This window comes from Gasterosteus aculeatus, chromosome X, assembly GCF_964276395.1.
Source record: "Gasterosteus aculeatus chromosome X, fGasAcu3.hap1.1, whole genome shotgun sequence".
Lineage (NCBI taxonomy): Eukaryota > Metazoa > Chordata > Actinopteri > Perciformes > Gasterosteidae > Gasterosteus > Gasterosteus aculeatus.
Window position 1 is genome coordinate 15,718,210 of NC_135698.1, and position 16,246 is coordinate 15,734,455.

At 45.1% G+C, this 16,246-nt stretch overlaps 3 protein-coding genes across 6 annotated transcripts in view; 1 reads left to right on the plus strand and 2 right to left on the minus strand.

Moving 5' to 3' along the window:
• Positions 1–3,899, plus strand: part of LOC144383766 (E3 ubiquitin-protein ligase TRIM21-like) — a 4,628-nt gene extending 729 nt beyond the window's left edge. The window contains exon 2 of the mRNA XM_078083010.1: positions 528–3,899. Coding sequence (XP_077939136.1) covers positions 537–2,165 — 1,629 coding nt within the window. The 5' untranslated portion in view covers positions 528–536 and the 3' untranslated portion in view covers positions 2,166–3,899. The remainder of the gene's footprint in view (positions 1–527) is intronic.
• On the minus strand, positions 3,437–7,324 carry LOC120809897 (hatching enzyme 1.2). Its single transcript, XM_040164070.2, has 7 exons — positions 7,213–7,324; positions 6,909–6,954; positions 6,295–6,447; positions 5,308–5,425; positions 4,828–5,006; positions 4,149–4,230; positions 3,437–3,674 (listed from the first exon to the last, which is right to left on the minus strand). The coding sequence occupies exons 1-7, from the start codon at positions 7,285–7,287 to the stop codon at positions 3,548–3,550; spliced, it is 780 nt and encodes a 259-aa protein (XP_040020004.1). The 5' UTR covers positions 7,288–7,324; the 3' UTR covers positions 3,437–3,547.
• Positions 7,325–8,973: 1,649 nt separating this feature from the next.
• On the minus strand, positions 8,974–14,641 carry gtse1 (G-2 and S-phase expressed 1). 4 transcript variants are annotated; one of them, XM_040164066.2, is made up of 12 exons: positions 14,530–14,641; positions 14,231–14,305; positions 14,077–14,134; positions 12,839–13,523; positions 12,289–12,450; positions 11,954–12,089; positions 11,260–11,634; positions 10,918–10,969; positions 10,404–10,586; positions 10,103–10,316; positions 9,428–9,538; positions 8,974–9,239 (listed from the first exon to the last, which is right to left on the minus strand). In XM_040164066.2, exons 2-12 carry the CDS (start codon positions 14,250–14,252, stop codon positions 9,153–9,155), a joined length of 2,085 nt encoding a protein of 694 aa, XP_040020000.2. In that variant the 5' UTR covers positions 14,253–14,305; positions 14,530–14,641; the 3' UTR covers positions 8,974–9,152. The 4 variants fall into 4 exon arrangements, with proteins under 4 accessions (XP_040020000.2, XP_040019998.2, XP_077939135.1 ...); XM_040164064.2 differs by having other exon boundaries at positions 8,974–9,242; positions 14,530–14,637; XM_078083009.1 differs by having other exon boundaries at positions 14,231–14,331; positions 14,530–14,625.
• Positions 14,642–16,246: the final 1,605 nt, after the last annotated feature.

Consider the following 16,246-nt stretch of genomic DNA (forward strand, 5'->3'; position numbering starts at 1 on the left):
CACTAAAAGAAAGTATAGAATAGAAAGTCGAAACACAAACGATACCTCTCTGTAACCGTACTTTATTTTAAAAATATTTCTAACTTTTAACTTTTATTTTCTTTATTTTTAAACTAACCCATAGCCTTATATTACTAACCCATAGCATTATATTTTATTTTATTCTTCTTGAACTGTTTCAAGATGTTTCCTGATTCCTGAGTGGACCGTAGATGACAACCAGCTACAACCCTAATTTACAATCGTTATCGGCACTCCTCAGTCCGCACATTAAGACCAATGCGTCCAGCTCGCAGACCGGTTGGTATTAGTAAAATGAAGTCTGAATCTGTGAATATCTTGCCAACTTTACCGACCTATGAAGGCGCTTGCACATATCTTATTGTGCAAAACACAACGACATTAACTATCTAGCAGAGGACAAACCCTTCTGATAGAAGAGGTTCTTCTAATAGTTTAAATTTGTGGAACAAAAAATCAAAAGATATGTAATAACAGTCTTGTTTCTCCACACTTGTTGTCCTCAGAGTGTCGATATGTCTGCTGCCAGCTGTCTGCAGACTGAAGATCAGTTCCTGTGCTCCATCTGTCTGGACGTGTTCACTCATCCAGTCACCATACCATGTGGACACAACTTCTGTAAAGCCTGCATCACTGTCCACTGGAACGTTAATGCCCTGCCTAACTGTCCCAACTGTAACCAGGGTTTTAACACCAGACCTGAACTTCGGGTCAACACGTTCATCTCTGAGATGGCTGCTCAGTTCAGACTGTCAGCTCAACAGAAAGCCAGCAGCAGAAGCTCAGAGCAACAAGCTGCCCAACCAGGAGAAGTTCCCTGTGACGTCTGCACTGGAACCAAAGTGAAGGCCCTCAAGTCCTGCCTGGTGTGTCTGGTCTCCTACTGTGAGGCTCACCTGGAGCCTCATCTGACTACGTCAGGTCTGAAGAGACACCATCTGATGGACCCTGTGGAGGACCTGGAAGGCTGGATGTGTACGAAGCACGATAAACTGCTGGAGCTGTTCTGTAAGACCGACCAGATGTGTGTCTGCATGCTCTGCACTGTTTTAGACCACAAGAACCACGATGTTGTTCCTCTGAGAGAAGAATATGAAGGAAAGAAGGCCGAGCTGGGGAAGGCTGAGGCTGAAGTCCAGCAGATGATCCAGAAGAGACGACTGAAGATTCAGGAGATCAAACACTCAGTGGAGCTCAGTGAGGAAGCAGCAGACAGAGAGGTAGCAGAAGGTGTCCTGGTCTTCAGCGCTCTGAAGGAGTCTGTTGAGAGAAGCCAGGCGGAGCTCGTCGACACCATCAAAGAGAAGCAGAGAAAGACACAGAAACAGGCTGAAGGCTTCATCAAAGAGCTGGAACAGGAGATCTCTGAGCTGAAGAAGAGAAGCACTGAGGTGGAGCAGCTCTCATGCTCTGAAGACCACCTCCACCTCCTCCAGAGCTTCAGGACCCTGAACACTGCTCCACCCACCAAGGACTGGACAGGAGTCAGAGTCAGTGCACCTTCATATGAGGGGACTGTGGTGAGAGCTGTGCATCAGCTGGAGAAGAAGCTCAGTAAACAGATGAAGCTGCTGGAGCTGAAGAGAGTCCAGCAGTCTGCAGTAGATGTGACACTTGATCCTGATACAGCACATCCTAAACTCATCCTGTCTGATGATGGAAAACAAGTTAAACATGGAGATGAAAAGAAGAATCTTCCAGACAATCCAGAGAGATTTAATTTTTGTTTTATTGTCTTAGGAAAGCAGAGTTTCTCTTCAGGTAGATTTTACTACGAGGTTCAGGTTAAAGGGAAGACTGACTGGGATTTAGGAGTGGTGAGAGAGTCCATCAACAGGAAGAGATTCCGCTCACTGTCTCCTCAGAATGGTTACTGGACGATATGTTTGAGAAATCAGAATATGTACAAAGCTTTTGCTGACCCTCCAGTCTGTTTCTCTCTTAAGTCCTGGCCTGAGAAGGTGGGGGTGTTTGTGGATTATGAGGAGGGTCTGGTCTCCTTTTATGACGTTGGTGCTGCAGCTCTGATCTACTCCTTTACTGACTGCTGCTTCACTGAGAAACTCTACCCATACTTTAGTCCATTTATTAATAATAATCGTAAAAACTCTGCTCCTCTGATCATCTCTCCTGTCAATCACTGAGTAGAACAAACATCTGGTTTTCTATTTAATAAATAATGTCTCCAGTTGTTCCTTAAACCTCCCTTTCATGGGCCACATCTACCAGCTCTTACTGGGGGATCCCAAGGCTTTCCCAGGCGAGTGTTGAGAAATAATCTCCGAGCTCCTCACTGGTGACTGAGCTTCTCACCCTAAGGGAGACGGCAGCCGACCTCCTGAGGAAAACCATTTTGGCCGCTTGTACCCGTCACCTAGTTCTTTCGGTCATGACCCATTATTGATTAGGTTACAGACCATAGGTGAGGGTAGGAACGAAGATCGACGGTTAGATCGTTGTGCGAGTGCAATACCTCCCGCTGATCTGATCTTCCTGCCAAACTCACACTCCATCCTCCTTTAACTTGAGAACAAGACCCTAAGGTACTTTAACTCCTTCACTTGAGGTAAGGACTTATTCTCTACCCGGAGTAGGCAATCCTTCGATTACCTGCTACCTACCTGAACAACACTGGCCTCAGATTTAGAGGTGCTAATCCTCATCCCGACAATCAGATCAGCAGCACCCTGAATTGTAAACCCTCCTTCCCCAGACTACGCCTCGATATCCTGTCCATGAAAACCACAAACAGGATTGGTAACAAGGCGCAGCCCTGGCGAAGGCCAACCCCCACCGAAAATGCCTCCGCCTTACTGCCGAGCACCCAAACACTGCTCTGGCTTTGGGTGTGCAGGGATTGGATGGCCCCAAGAAGAGACCCCCTCCCCCTTACTCCAGCAGCACCACCACAGTATCTCTAGGGCCCCGGTCTTCTTCAGGGACCTCACAAAACACAAGTAGACCGGATGAGCATACTCCTAGGCCCCCTCCATGATCCTTGCAAGAGTGAAGAGCTGGTCTGTTGTTCCATGACCAGGACAAAATCTGCATTGTTCCTTTCCAGCACCTTCAAGTAGACTTTACCAGGGAGGCTGAGCAGTGTGATACCCCTGCAATTGGCACACTCTGGTCCCCCCTTTTGAAGAGAGGTACCCCTCAACACCCATTTCCCTCAGCATCTCTGGACGGATATCATCAATCCCCGGGGCTTTGCTACTGCGGAGGTGTTTGACAACCTCAGTGACTTCCCCCAGGCAAAATTAAATAATATATTCAATCTATATTTTTATTGATTTTATTACTCATTCCACCACTTCAAGGAGTAATGACCAAAAACCAATCCTGCTGCTCGTACACGAGTTTCAATTCTGAACTCTTCTTCAGGAGTAGAAATGTTACAAATGACAAAGCTGGGTTCAGTGTTCAAGGTTTATTGTGGAGATGATGTCTTTGCACCATGATGTTCTCATCATCCGTTGGGGGGAAGGAAAGCGTGCGTTCACACTACCATGTCTTTTCCTACCGGCTAACATTGGTACAGCCGGTTCAGTCGGCTGATGTCGTTCTTGCTCATCTGGTCGGCCGTGCCAAATTCGATGTTGGGGTCGGGGATGGGAACCATGGTGGGCTTATTGTTCCCGGAGAAGGCATACCTGCAATTTATCAAGAGTTCTATTATTCTTTGTTTGGATAAACAAATGAGGAGAAATCATTGCTATTTAAATATTGTGTAGAGGGTTTATTTGCTCATATTTCAAATATTAAAACAATAACCGTTTTTATGTGTGGTTAGTGTGACTAAATCTGTGATTTTGTTGGACAAGAGTAATACATTCTAAATATTTATTACAAGAATATTATATATTACTCTGGCTGAATTTTTTCCTGTGCCCATGTGAGTTTTTGGGGAATTGAATTTGATTGAATTAAATTGAAAAGGTAAGACTTATTCTAACCTTTCTAATATATATTTTGGAGAGTTCAAAGACTAAAATAAAGATCACGCTATACTCAGTATAAAACATAAGGGAACAAATCTCAATGTACAAACAATTAACAATCCATCAATCCCCATCACTTTCAATGAACGGAGGAGGAAAGGAGATATGAGTGGTTGCCTTAACTACCTGTGGTACTGCATGACAGAGTTGTAGTCGTAGGGGGTGTTCAGGTTGAGCGTGCTGATCTTGTCGAAGGCGTACGCCCAACCTGAGAGGACAGAAACCAGAACAGGGGTGACAAAAGAGAGAATGCCTTTATACGATAGTATTTTAGTAAAAGATCAAAGGGCTGATTGCAAAAGGCAATAATTTGGTGTGATTTCAATTGATTCCCAAGGAAATTATTGGAAATCACCGATTTCCATAGAAACAATAGCAAGCTGACCTTTGAGGGGCCGGAAGATGGAGGAGCTATCCATTATTTTATAGATCTTTTGAATAAGCTCTTGTTAGCACCCGTGCTAAGCTAACTAGCCTCACTTTCCCATTTCTGTGACTGTTTTATTGAACAAAATTCTGCATGGGGGTCCAACACCAGAACTGTACAGAGAATCTTCTTCTTTCCTAATCTTTGTCACTTTCTTTATTAGAAATGACTGAAATAACAGTCAATCCGATGTCACTTTTGATAATTAAGTGGGGGATTATTTTAGGTTTAAGATGTTTCTTTAGATTCTTTAGAAGATTTAGAACATAATTAGGGGAATCGAATAAACAATTTCTTCTTCCGGCCTCTCAAAATGTAATTTTCTTTTTTCATGTGGGACTGTTAGAGTAACATTCTTGTAATGTGGACGTCACAGACCCGTCCCGATGTTCTCCCACAGGATCCGGATGTGCTGGTCCCTGTCGGAGCGGCACTGCTCGTGGTTGAAGCCGAGGGCGTGGAGGAGCTCGTGCTGCACGGTGCTGTGGTAGAGGCAGCCCTGGCGGTCCAGAGACACCGTCTGGGAGTAACCACGGCGACCCACGTAGGAGTAACACCTGCACCCAAAAACACACAGGGGAAGAGCAGCATGGCTCCGTTGTTCATTCATTCTCCAAATTGCAACTAAAAGTAATTTGAACTCGTAAAACATTATTTAACAAACGTTTGGACGTCCCAAATATGTCTAAATGTGAAGTAAACATATTGACATGTGTTTGACATGTGGTTTGATGTGAGACAACTCCGTTTTTAAGAGACTCAAAGAGCAGGTCTTATCTAACACCCATCCTTTTGCCTTAAACAATGCTTTATTAAAAGGTGCGTGCCGTTCACACGCACACAAGCACTGTATGTTACCCGTTGTCTGACTGCAGGCTCAGGTAGTCCCTCTGGCTGGTGCGCTGGACAAAGTGAATGCAGGAGACATCGTGGAAGGAGAACAGGCCTCGCTCGATGATGGAGCGCTCACGAGAAGCTGGCGAGACACGAGGAGAAGACTTTCACTTACTCGCACATATCCGTCGTAAAAGAGCCACACGTGTTTGATCATGGTCATGTTACATGGGACCGCGGGGGCGCTGTGAAGCTAACCCTGACCACATTGTTCATGGTTTCCAGACTATTCCCTGGAGGACAAAGAGGAGGCCGCGGTGAGGACGTGTCCAGTTGGACTGCAAAGGCTCCCTTTTGTTTCCGTAAACTAGAAATAATAATTGGACTTTGTTCATTGGTTTGGAGCCGTTTAAGAATCTTGATTTCGGCAATTTAGCTGTCAGCACGTTTTTTGGAGCAATTTAAAGCAAGTTGAGACAACATCAATCACATTAAGCCCAAACCGAAAGGAATCCCTGCTTTATGGTCTGTTTGATTCTACATGGACCATAATTCACCAAATGAACATCATGCTGTATTGAAGACGACTTGAAACTAGAGATTAGACCATCAACTCATTTTTACAATGTTTACTGAGGGAACAAATCAAGAGAGAAGTAATTTTCTCATAGACGTCTATGGGACCAGAGGAGTCGGCCCCTGCTGATCCGTACAGAGGATGAAGCTTTAGGTGTGAGGCACTTACACGCAGACTGCAGCAGATAGTTCAGGTTACACACTGTAGAACACACTATTTACCAAATAAATGAAAATGCTGCTTAATGGAAAATGGAGTCGTAATAATATACATGTGATCCCTTTTTCTAAATTGTAATTGTTTTGTAGAGAAAGAACCTGAGATCCAACGATAAAAACTACAACACTGATTTACCTCAAACCAGGTTTCTTTCATCAGATGTCATGTTTGCAGTCGTGTGGTCAACAAGTGTTGCTCAGCGTTCGGGTACTTACAGTAATGTGCGGCGATGACATAAGGAACGTACACCTTCCCATCTGCAGATTTTGCCCACATGCAGCCGCCGGAGGTGCAGGGGTCAGCGTTCCTCTCACTTTCATTGTCATAAGCGATGTCATCCACCACCAGGGGCTCCTCTTCAGTGTGCACTGTAAGAGGACGTCAAAGGGTCAGTAGAGCTCCGCATGCAGTAAAAGTAGTAATTGTGTGTGACAAAAATACAAAAATATTCCTGCTGCATCGATGTGTTTCATTGTACCTCCTTCATATGCTGTTTAGTGATATAGTCTGCATTTATGCTCATAGTCTTATCGTATGTCCAGTGAGAACCTCTAAAAATAACAGTTTTAAGCTTTGTGATGATGTATTTTCCACCTGATCCAAGAGGCTTTTTAAAAGGTTCATTTATCTGAAGAAGCAGCAGGATTTTGACACTACAGCCTTCAGTTTATCACATACTTACCGCAGTGGTTGAGTTAATGTACTCACATTTCACCTCTGAATTATAGACAATACTTAAGACAATATATAAATATGTAAAGTTCAAAGAAGCCATCTTCCACCTGAATAAATAAAAGAAGTAGATGAATGAAGGAGCTGGTGGTCTTACCAACATCCTTGTTGGCCCTCCACAGCAGCTCAGAGACGGACAGTCCCTGAATCAGGGACGAGACGTCTCTCATTAGGACCAAAGGGACACTTTGCACGTTGCAAGACGACAGCGTTCACCTACATAAGACGCTTCAGAGCTTTTCAGCTCGATTATATAAATTAAATATCTATCTCTGAATCTGTGATAAGTCATTTATTTTGCCCTAAAGGTTATCTAATAGTTCTGCGTATTGGATGATGATTTTAAATGAGGTGAACACTACAACACACTTATCCCACAAGGAGGTTGGAGACGGGCTCACCTTCTCTTCGGCCAGGGAGCACCAGGAGAGCCCAAGGAGGACGAGGAGGATGAAGGTGCTCTTGAGGAAAGCCATGCCGCCTGCCTGCAGATGTGCAGTGTTTAATGCAGGGTCCTTCTGCAGCCGCTGATTTTATATCAATATCTAGCCGCTGGGGAAAAGCCAGGAGAGCTTTACTTAGTGATAAGAGGCACGTTGCCTTGAAAACATTTGGCCAGTTCCCACCCTGAGACATATAGCCATGAATTACCTTGATGTGACCTTGAGAGACTGGGGGAACAGAGTGCACCTGCCTCATGTCAATAGATCCTCTGGGTGGATAAAACACAATTTTCTTTATTCAGTTCTATTTATTGTTTATTCCATCAACAGTCATTCAAATTTTCCTTCAGAAAAGGAAACGATTCCCAGATACCATGAAATGGCTTTTCTGCCAGGAATAATCAAGCAAATATACAATTGTAAATCCATTCAATACTTTATCACAAATAGAGTAGCTTCCATGTTATTTCCATGTTGTAGACGAGACTTTGGGGGGGGGGGGGCTCAATAGGGGTTTCTAATGGGAGACTGATGCGACACCTCTCGGAGTCTAGTGAGAAGTTGACATTTTAAATAAACAACGAACTGCACCTTCAGATCATGTGCGTTTTGGTTTTGTCCTCCTTACACTGGATACGAGAAGTGGACATACTGTCGACTTGAGCTTTGAAGCCTTGGATTTGTTGATTTGGCCGTCGCCAGCTTAGTTCTTATGCAACCAAAGACCAGGAAGTGACCGTATTAGGACGCAGGGGAGTGAGGGAGCAACACTATATACGTTGCTGGTAGAGACCCGTCAAAGACCAGTAAGCCCCGCCCTAAAGCATCCCCTGCTTTGTGGTCTGTTTGACTCTAAAATGGGCCATAATTTCTAAAAGAACATCATGCTGTATTGAAGAATTGAAACTAGAGATTGAGACCATGAACTCATGTTTACAAGTTTTACTGAGGGAATCAATCGAGAGAAGTAGTCATCTTCTCATAGACTTCTGTGGACCTGAGGAGCCGCCCCCTGCTGGTAACTAGAGATAATAAATACATATTTTAAAATTTTAAACTTTATTCTCTTGTTTTATACTAACCCATAGCCTTATTCTACTAACCCAGCGGCTCCCAATCTTAAGAATGCTGCGGCCCAATTTGAAAATCTTTCGCGGCCCACCCAAACCTTTAATCACAACTCTGATCAAAACATAATGATTAAATGACCTTAAGAATTTAACCAAAATTAAACATTCGCGAGCAAAAGTCTGTCTCGCGCGAGCAAAAGTTCGTCTTGCTCGCTCGCGAAACGTGAACTTCGTTGCTCGCGAGGAGAATCTCTGCTCGCGCTCGAAGGAGTTTTCTACGCGCTCGCTGTTCTTTTTGACAGTAAGGTGGAGACGGTGCTTTCAGGGTCCCATCGATGCTGCGATAGCAGACCCAGCTGCAGTAAAACGACAGCTTCTCTGGAGGGATTCACTACCACTTCAGCCCACAGGGGCTGCCAGAAATCACCTCAATTTTAGTAACCAAGCTGCAGAAGAAGAACATGGTCAGGTGAACCGTCACTCAGAGAACACTAAACAGCAGTTAGGAGCTTAACTGTGATGCTCAAATAATCCTTGAGACGTTTTATTTTTCTTACAATTCTATTTTTACACTCTTCCTCTGTTGCAATGGTGGATCAAACTCTGGCACCGTACGGATACAGTTCTAGAATAAATGAAATGACAGGAGTGACATTAACATTTATTCAGACATCAATAAGAGCAGCAAGCTGGAGACAAATAAAAACGGTACAATCAGATGCAGGAAACACTCCACCTTCAAATATTTTCCCCATTTAAAACATTTTATTTAACCGGGTTCATGATTATTAAGAGTTTCTGCTGAGTCCCGTTGGGGAAGAGTCTAGATCAGAAGGAGAGGTTGATGAGCGGAGCGTTGTTCTCCCTCTTCTCCTCCGGACTCCACTTGATGAGCGGAGAGCTCAAGTCGATCAGCTGCTGAACAGGAGACACGAAATGCATTTAAACAATTATCATGACAGCGACATACAAGCCGTATCCTAGCTCACTGAACGGTCCACTCGGTCTTAGAGGGGACATGTCTCCCCTAGTACCTGCAGAGGCATTAACCTACCCCACCCTCCAGCTGGGAGGGGTGGATTGTGGGATATTAATGTGTTAACCTGGGTGGAGGCCGTGCCGCTGGTCCGGATCAGGTCGGGCGTGTTTGTTAAGTCGATGAGAAGTTTCTCGTGAGGCTGCGGAGTCGGAGCGGGAAGATCCAACAGGAGGACCTGGGGAGGGAAGGGTGAGAAGGTCGGCTTCTAGGATGAAATGAGACAAACCTTTATAAAGCTCTTGTTGCAGCAAAAAAAACATGAAAGTAGTTTAAAAACCAAACAGACCTTCCAGGTATAGGAGGAAGCAGCTGATGAAGAATGAACTAAAATACGTTCTACACACTCGCAAAACCCTACTGGTTTGTCAGTAACAAAATGCCATTTAACAAAAATGCCTAAAACCGACCTCCTCAAAGTAATTCTCTCTATCCTTATATCTCCTCTCTATTAACTATTTTATACAAATCCTGTGAATAAACATTAGTAATATGATGTTCAGCTTCACTATAATGAATCTAATATTAGAGTTTTAAGACCCTGTTTCTACAGAGTCTCAAACATTTAAACTGATATAAAAAATAAAAAAAAAGTTGTGGAAATTAGAAACTGAATACTAATACCTAAAAAGGAAAAACAGGAGCTAAATTATACCCCAAATCAGACTTTCACACAGATCTGAAACTGCAGGACATTAATAAATCCATTGTAAACAGACCCGGGCTGAGCGTGACCTCTGACCTCCTGTTTCTTGCTCTTTTCTGTGCTTTCCAGTTCAATCGGGTTCTTGTTGCGCTGCGAGTCGTCCTGAATCGGAGCTCGAGGATCAGAGTTCTCTGATTGGTCAGGGCTGGTGGGCGGGGCAGCAGGCGGCTCCTCCTCCTCCTCGAGACAGAAGGGCTGGACATCCGGTGCATTAACAGGCTCCGCCTCTTGTGTGTCTGCAGGGGCGGGGCTACACAAAAACAACACAGCGGTGAATTTGCGACTTTCCCCCCCCCGATGGATTCCTATTGGTCGGCAACAGATTGAAGCATTTCACCTGCAGCTCATCTCCCTCTGGATGGAGGCCGGGTCAAAGTCGAAGGTGGGCGGGGGTCTAGTTGGCGTGGCGACGGGGATGCCGGACATCCTGCGCCTCACCGGGGTGGGGAGGGCGGAGGGGCGCCGCGCCTTTACCGAGGGCGTCAGGGGAACAGAAGAGATCGGCTTCTGAGGAAGACGACTGCAGACGAGGGGGGCGGGGGGGATTGATGACATCACTGAGAAGGGCGGGTAGAACTTAACCCAAACAAACTCAGATCCCCCAAAGCGCTCTGGCAGTATTAAAAAGCGCGTCTTTATCGCCAAAAGGTTTTTCACATCCAGAAGCCGTAAAACATGACATCAGATTGTCCTTTTTCATACGGTCCAAGAACACATGGTTTGAGACGGCAACAAAAAATAAAATTTAAAAATGTAAAATCAAAACAAATGTTGTCACATGTGTAATGTCATCTTAGAATAGAATTGAAGCTCTTGTATAAATTCAGTGAGAGTGTGTGTGGCGCGCCTACCTGTCCACGCCGCTCACCGACGTCGGCCTGGTTGGCCTCGAGACATCTGGAGCTGAAAAACGAAGACGGACGTTTGCGCTCTTTATTATTATTATTATTGTGCGTTTTAAAGTGTGGATGGAGTAACCTGCATAAGAGAACCTGGTTGCGTTAGACTCCTTTGTTGTAAAACTATTATGATTACCCTTCTTTTAAATTATAAGCCTGCCCTATAATAAGACTGTACTGTGTGTGTATTATTTGTTTGTTCCAATTTCAGAAGCAGAATTCATATTTTTACATATTTGTGTTTGATCTTTTCTTCATCTCCACGAGGACACAAACGACCTCGCAGCTTCTTACCGACTCCTCGGACTCTCCCGCTGGGTGTCGGTAGGACCGGGGCCTCTGGTCTGGACTTGTTCTTTAACCCACTGTGCAGCCGGGTCGAGGCAGTGGAGGGGACGGCGGCGGTCCTCTCCACACCCCTCTTGGCAGGAGTCATGTGGAGGGGCGTGGCCTCGGCCCTCTTAAGCGGTGTGGACACAGGGGCTTTGACATGCTCCGCCTCAGACAGCTTCCTGGCCCGCGTGGACAGCGAGCGGCGGCCAGCGGTGGAAGGCGCTGGCTCCGCTGCGGCGGCGGTGGAGCGGCGCGGCCTGCTGTGACTGGCCGGTCTGCTGGGGGCGGGGCCAATGGAGCTGCTCTGACTCCGGTTCAGAGAAGAGTTTGCTTTACCTGAGAGGAGACGACAGTACAAGACACAGAATTCATTTGTGACTGTGTGCAGAGCCCCTCGTGCGGTTTATTATACAATCTGGGAAGGTACAGATTGTAAACTCATCATCAAATGTTTCCTGATATTGTTCAGGGTTCGTTTGTCAGGACACTGAACCAAATGGGTTTCGTACATTTAGCTGACAAACCGGCAGCAGCTTGGCAATTGGATACATGGTAGCGTACCCGTCGCTGTGGACACGCGTTAGCTTTTAGCAGATAGGGTACCTTCACCTGGGCACACAGGTACACGCAGGCGCTCGGGTGCCAGTTTGCGTACCTGTAGCGGGGGAGAGCGAGAGGCTGGAGTTGAAGCTGGACACTGAGGACGAGGAAGAGGACGTGTTCTTCCTCTCAGTCCCCCTCATCCTCTGAAGGGGCGGAGCTTTCACCCCTGACTGGTTCCCCAGAGCACGCTGACGGGGAAAAACATTGTACTCTTTTGTTTTGCATCGCGAGAGGGTGTTAAAAATAGATTCCATTAATCCTGACTGTAGTTCGCTGATGAACACTTCCAATATTTTCAACTTAATAAGTTGGTCTGCAGCAATGGGTGGCGCCGTTTTCAGATTAGAACCCGCCTCAATGGTCAAATTTGTTTATCAGGTATGCTACCTTGGTGGGCGGAGCCATTGTGCGCTTTCCCAGAATGCTGGAGTTGAGGGATGAGTCGCTGATGTCAGACGCCACGCTTGCCGAATCAGAGAGCAAATCCTCACATGACCCCCCTCTGCTGGGGGGGCGAGAAGAGGGGCTCCGCCTCCAACCACCCATTGGCTATTTAATTAAAAATAAACAAAAAAGGGAAAAAAATGAGCAGACGGAAAAGAAATAATCTCTGTAACAGAGAAACATTGTTTTATTTCTACCTTTTTGGGGATTTAGTTACCCAGGATGAGAGGTGTCCACAAGCAGCCATTTACGAATGCTTTGAAGTCACGCTAATGACGCCCAGCAGACTGTTTAGCCTCACAAAAGGTTGCGTAGAAATATGAATATTTTGTCTTTGGTTCTACTTTTGTTGGAAATGTATCTAGGCTTTTTCGAGCAACATTTCGGGTAAAGATTAGCAGGGCAATAAAGCATTAAATTGTCAGGTCTGTTCACATTTAAGCTCCAGGAGCACAGAGACAGAAAAAAAAAAAACACAGAACTTTTCTCCTACTTTGCTCGGTGGTTGCAGCCTCTCCGCTTTCCTCTTGCCGGCCGCACAGGGAATCGTAGCGGCAGCCGGTTTGCTCGGCAGCACCACGGCAACGCCGAGGGTGGCTTTCCCACGCAGCCCCATTCTGGGCAAAGGCCTGACCCCGGCCGCGGGACTCAAGGCGCTCTGTCTGGCAGCAGGGCGGGCGGATGTGGCCGGACGGGTCGACGTAGTTATAGCGCCCGGGCGGGCGGATGTGGCTGTAGTGGCCGGACGGGCGAGTGTCGCTGTAGTGCCCGGGCGGGTGGGTGTAGCCGTAGTGGCGCCTCGCTCGGTCAGCAGGCGGTGCCGGATGGCAGGCGGCAGCTGCTTCATGGGACTGTCCTGCACGCAGAAGGTCTGCCTTTTGACGGGGCTGAGCGCACTCGCGCGTCGATCAACCGCAGCCAGTTGGGCCTCAGCGTCCTGGGAGAACGCGCCAGTCGCCTCGTCGGGGACTGACGGGGGCACAAGAAGACTAGCGCACTGCAGTTGGCCGGCTACTCTCTGGGCCTCCTGACACATGGCGTCCAGCTGCTCGCCATTCAGCGGGCTCCAGCTCGTCCGCACGCCGCCTCCACTGGCGAGGGACGCCACATTGGCAGAGACACACCTCTCCGCGTGGCCGACGGGACCCACAAACACCTCGTCTTCATCACCGTTGGAGCTTCAGAGGGCACAAGAGACACCGCAACGCAAACAGCTCACATTTCATCTTCCATGGTATACGATTTCACCATTTATACGCTGTTGTGTTTGAATGTAACCACTTTTTGTTTGCATCATTTATACACCGGCACTTTATTGCGGACACCTTCATTTTAGAATTATAATGAAGCTAAACATTTAACTTGGGAAGCTGGGTCGTAGGTTTTAGTATATCATGCTGAAACTAAAGAGTGGAGGGAACATTAAATGACATTTGGGTGTTTGCTCTAGAAAATGTGTCCATGAGCAGCTCACACCTGATGAATTACAAGCACCAACATTTAATGATAGAAAAGTACTGGTATGAGTATTTGCTGCGGTGTAAAGTACTGTGCTGAACTATGTGGTACTTGTCCTTCGTACACGTTTCCATCTCATCCATTACTCAAGAATAATTACGAGATTGAATACAATAACAAAATGACTGCAGGATGGATTGAATACATACAAAGATTTGACAGCACTGAAGCTTTTACTTTTACTTTTACTGAATGAAGGGATCGGAGTCCTACCTGGCGGGAGACAGAGAAACATCGAAGTCGAACTTCTCATCGATCAGAAAGAACACATCTGTTCAGAGGCAGAAGGACCGTTGATATCGAACACATGTGTAACACGGTGTGAACGGTTTAGCGCTGACTCCGGATCAGTTGGTGTAAAACGTACCGCTCTTATCTCGACAGTCCATCTTCTCTGTGGGCAACAGATCGATCCGGATCAGACCTGCAGCGGAACCTTCAACTGTAAACACAACATTTACACTCACACTGTGAACAAACAGCGGAGAGACGGAAGTTAAACACGATCTTTAGTGGCCGCGCTAACTTTAACGTTTGCATGCTAGCAAGGTTAGCTAAACTTAGCTAAACCGTTAACTCAGCTTTAAACTAAAGGTAAATATATTTAAACAATACGTTTGGCTCAAGGAACTCAGGGTTGGATTAAAGTAAAAAAATATTACAAACCTCTAGCGCCTCTGAAAACAAAAAAAAACTGCCTCGCATTCAAACGGTGACAAATAACCACAATTTAAATCTGATGCACTGCTGGTCACGTGGCACTCTGCCCCACTCAGCTATTGGTTGAAAGTGTGTGACGAAACAATGAACATAATTGTGGGGATTGTAGTCCGTAGTTTTAGGAACAATTTCCGGGTTTCTTCACCCCATGGAATATGAGAATAAATATTTGATCGCTTCCTTTTTTAAATACTTTTAAATAGTTAATCATTTGTCTCCAAATAAATAAGATAACATTAACTTTTACATGCACAAATAAGAGATAAAGAAAATGTAAAGTATAAATAAAGTGATAAAGACATTAGAATATTATTTCCTTACAGCAATTGTCGTTGATTTTGAGTCATTGGAAAATAGTTGACTTTTAGTTTAGTTAGTACAGGGGATTATATTTTTCTTAAAAAGAAGAGAGCATAGACTGAAGAAAGACAGAAGAAAAAAGGAGAATAGTTTATACAACCTTTTGATATATAGTTTGAGATATTTTTCCCTCGTTCAAAATTTGAAATGTTTATTTTAGGAGTACACATTTCTTAACATTTATATTTAAATCTTTAGTTATGATTTTCCTGTTCTTTCTGTACTGTTGTTTTTTCATTATCCTTTAACAGTTAGTTAGACACAAACCAATTTAGAAGTTATTCAATCAAATCACACACTATTAGCATAGTAAACTTGCCCTGTTGTGGAAACGTAGACGTGGACACTTCGTGGTGCGTCTAGAAAAGGATTGGATTTTTACACTTGGTCGTATTCCTAATATTTAAGTTAAAGATCAATATACTTACTTCACTACTGAATAAATAATGGGTAAATAGTTGAAACGTTGTGCCTGTCCAAAGCAAATAATACAATCTGCACAGGTTGGTTGGATGATTTAAATGAAATGAAATATTAATTGGCTTTTTACTTTTTTTCATGTGGAATTCCAACAATAGCATTTTCTTGTAAATCATAACATTATAATGTTTAATAAATATTTTCCTAGGAAATTCAATTGTTACTTATTATTAAAATATTTTCTTTATTATTTTTAAAAATTACATTAAAATGTCCATTTTCCATGCCATTCGTGAGGAGCCCGGAGTAGAGCCACTGCTCCTTTGCGTCGAAAGGAGCCAGTTGAGGTGGTTTGGGCATCTGGTGAGGATGCCCCCTGGGCGCCTCCCTAGGGAGGTGTTCCAGGCACGGCCAGCTGGGGAGAGGCCCCGGGGAAGACCCAGGACTAGGTGGAGAGATTATATCTCTGCACTGGCCTGGGAACGCCTTGGGATCCCCCAGTCAGAGCTGCTAGACGTGGCCCGGGAAAGGGAAGTTTGGGGTCCCCTGCTGGAGCTGTTGCCCCCGTGACCGGACCCCGGATAAGTGGCTGAAGATGGATGGATGGATGGATTAAAATGTCCAAAATGTAAAAACAAACCTCTGCAGGTTGTCGGAATATTAAAACTGTAAATAGAATGAATAAATTAAAAGAAAATAAGGAAACTTCAGTGATGGTAAACCAACCATCAACATGGTCTCTTTAAACCATTCCATTATTAAACCAATTTCCTCCTGCAGTGAGAAAGATTCCCGTAGGACAGGTATGATGTAACGAGTGAGGTGGAGCCTGAAAGGGAAGGATTTATGATGTCATAGAAGCATCACGAACGAGGTGGAGCTT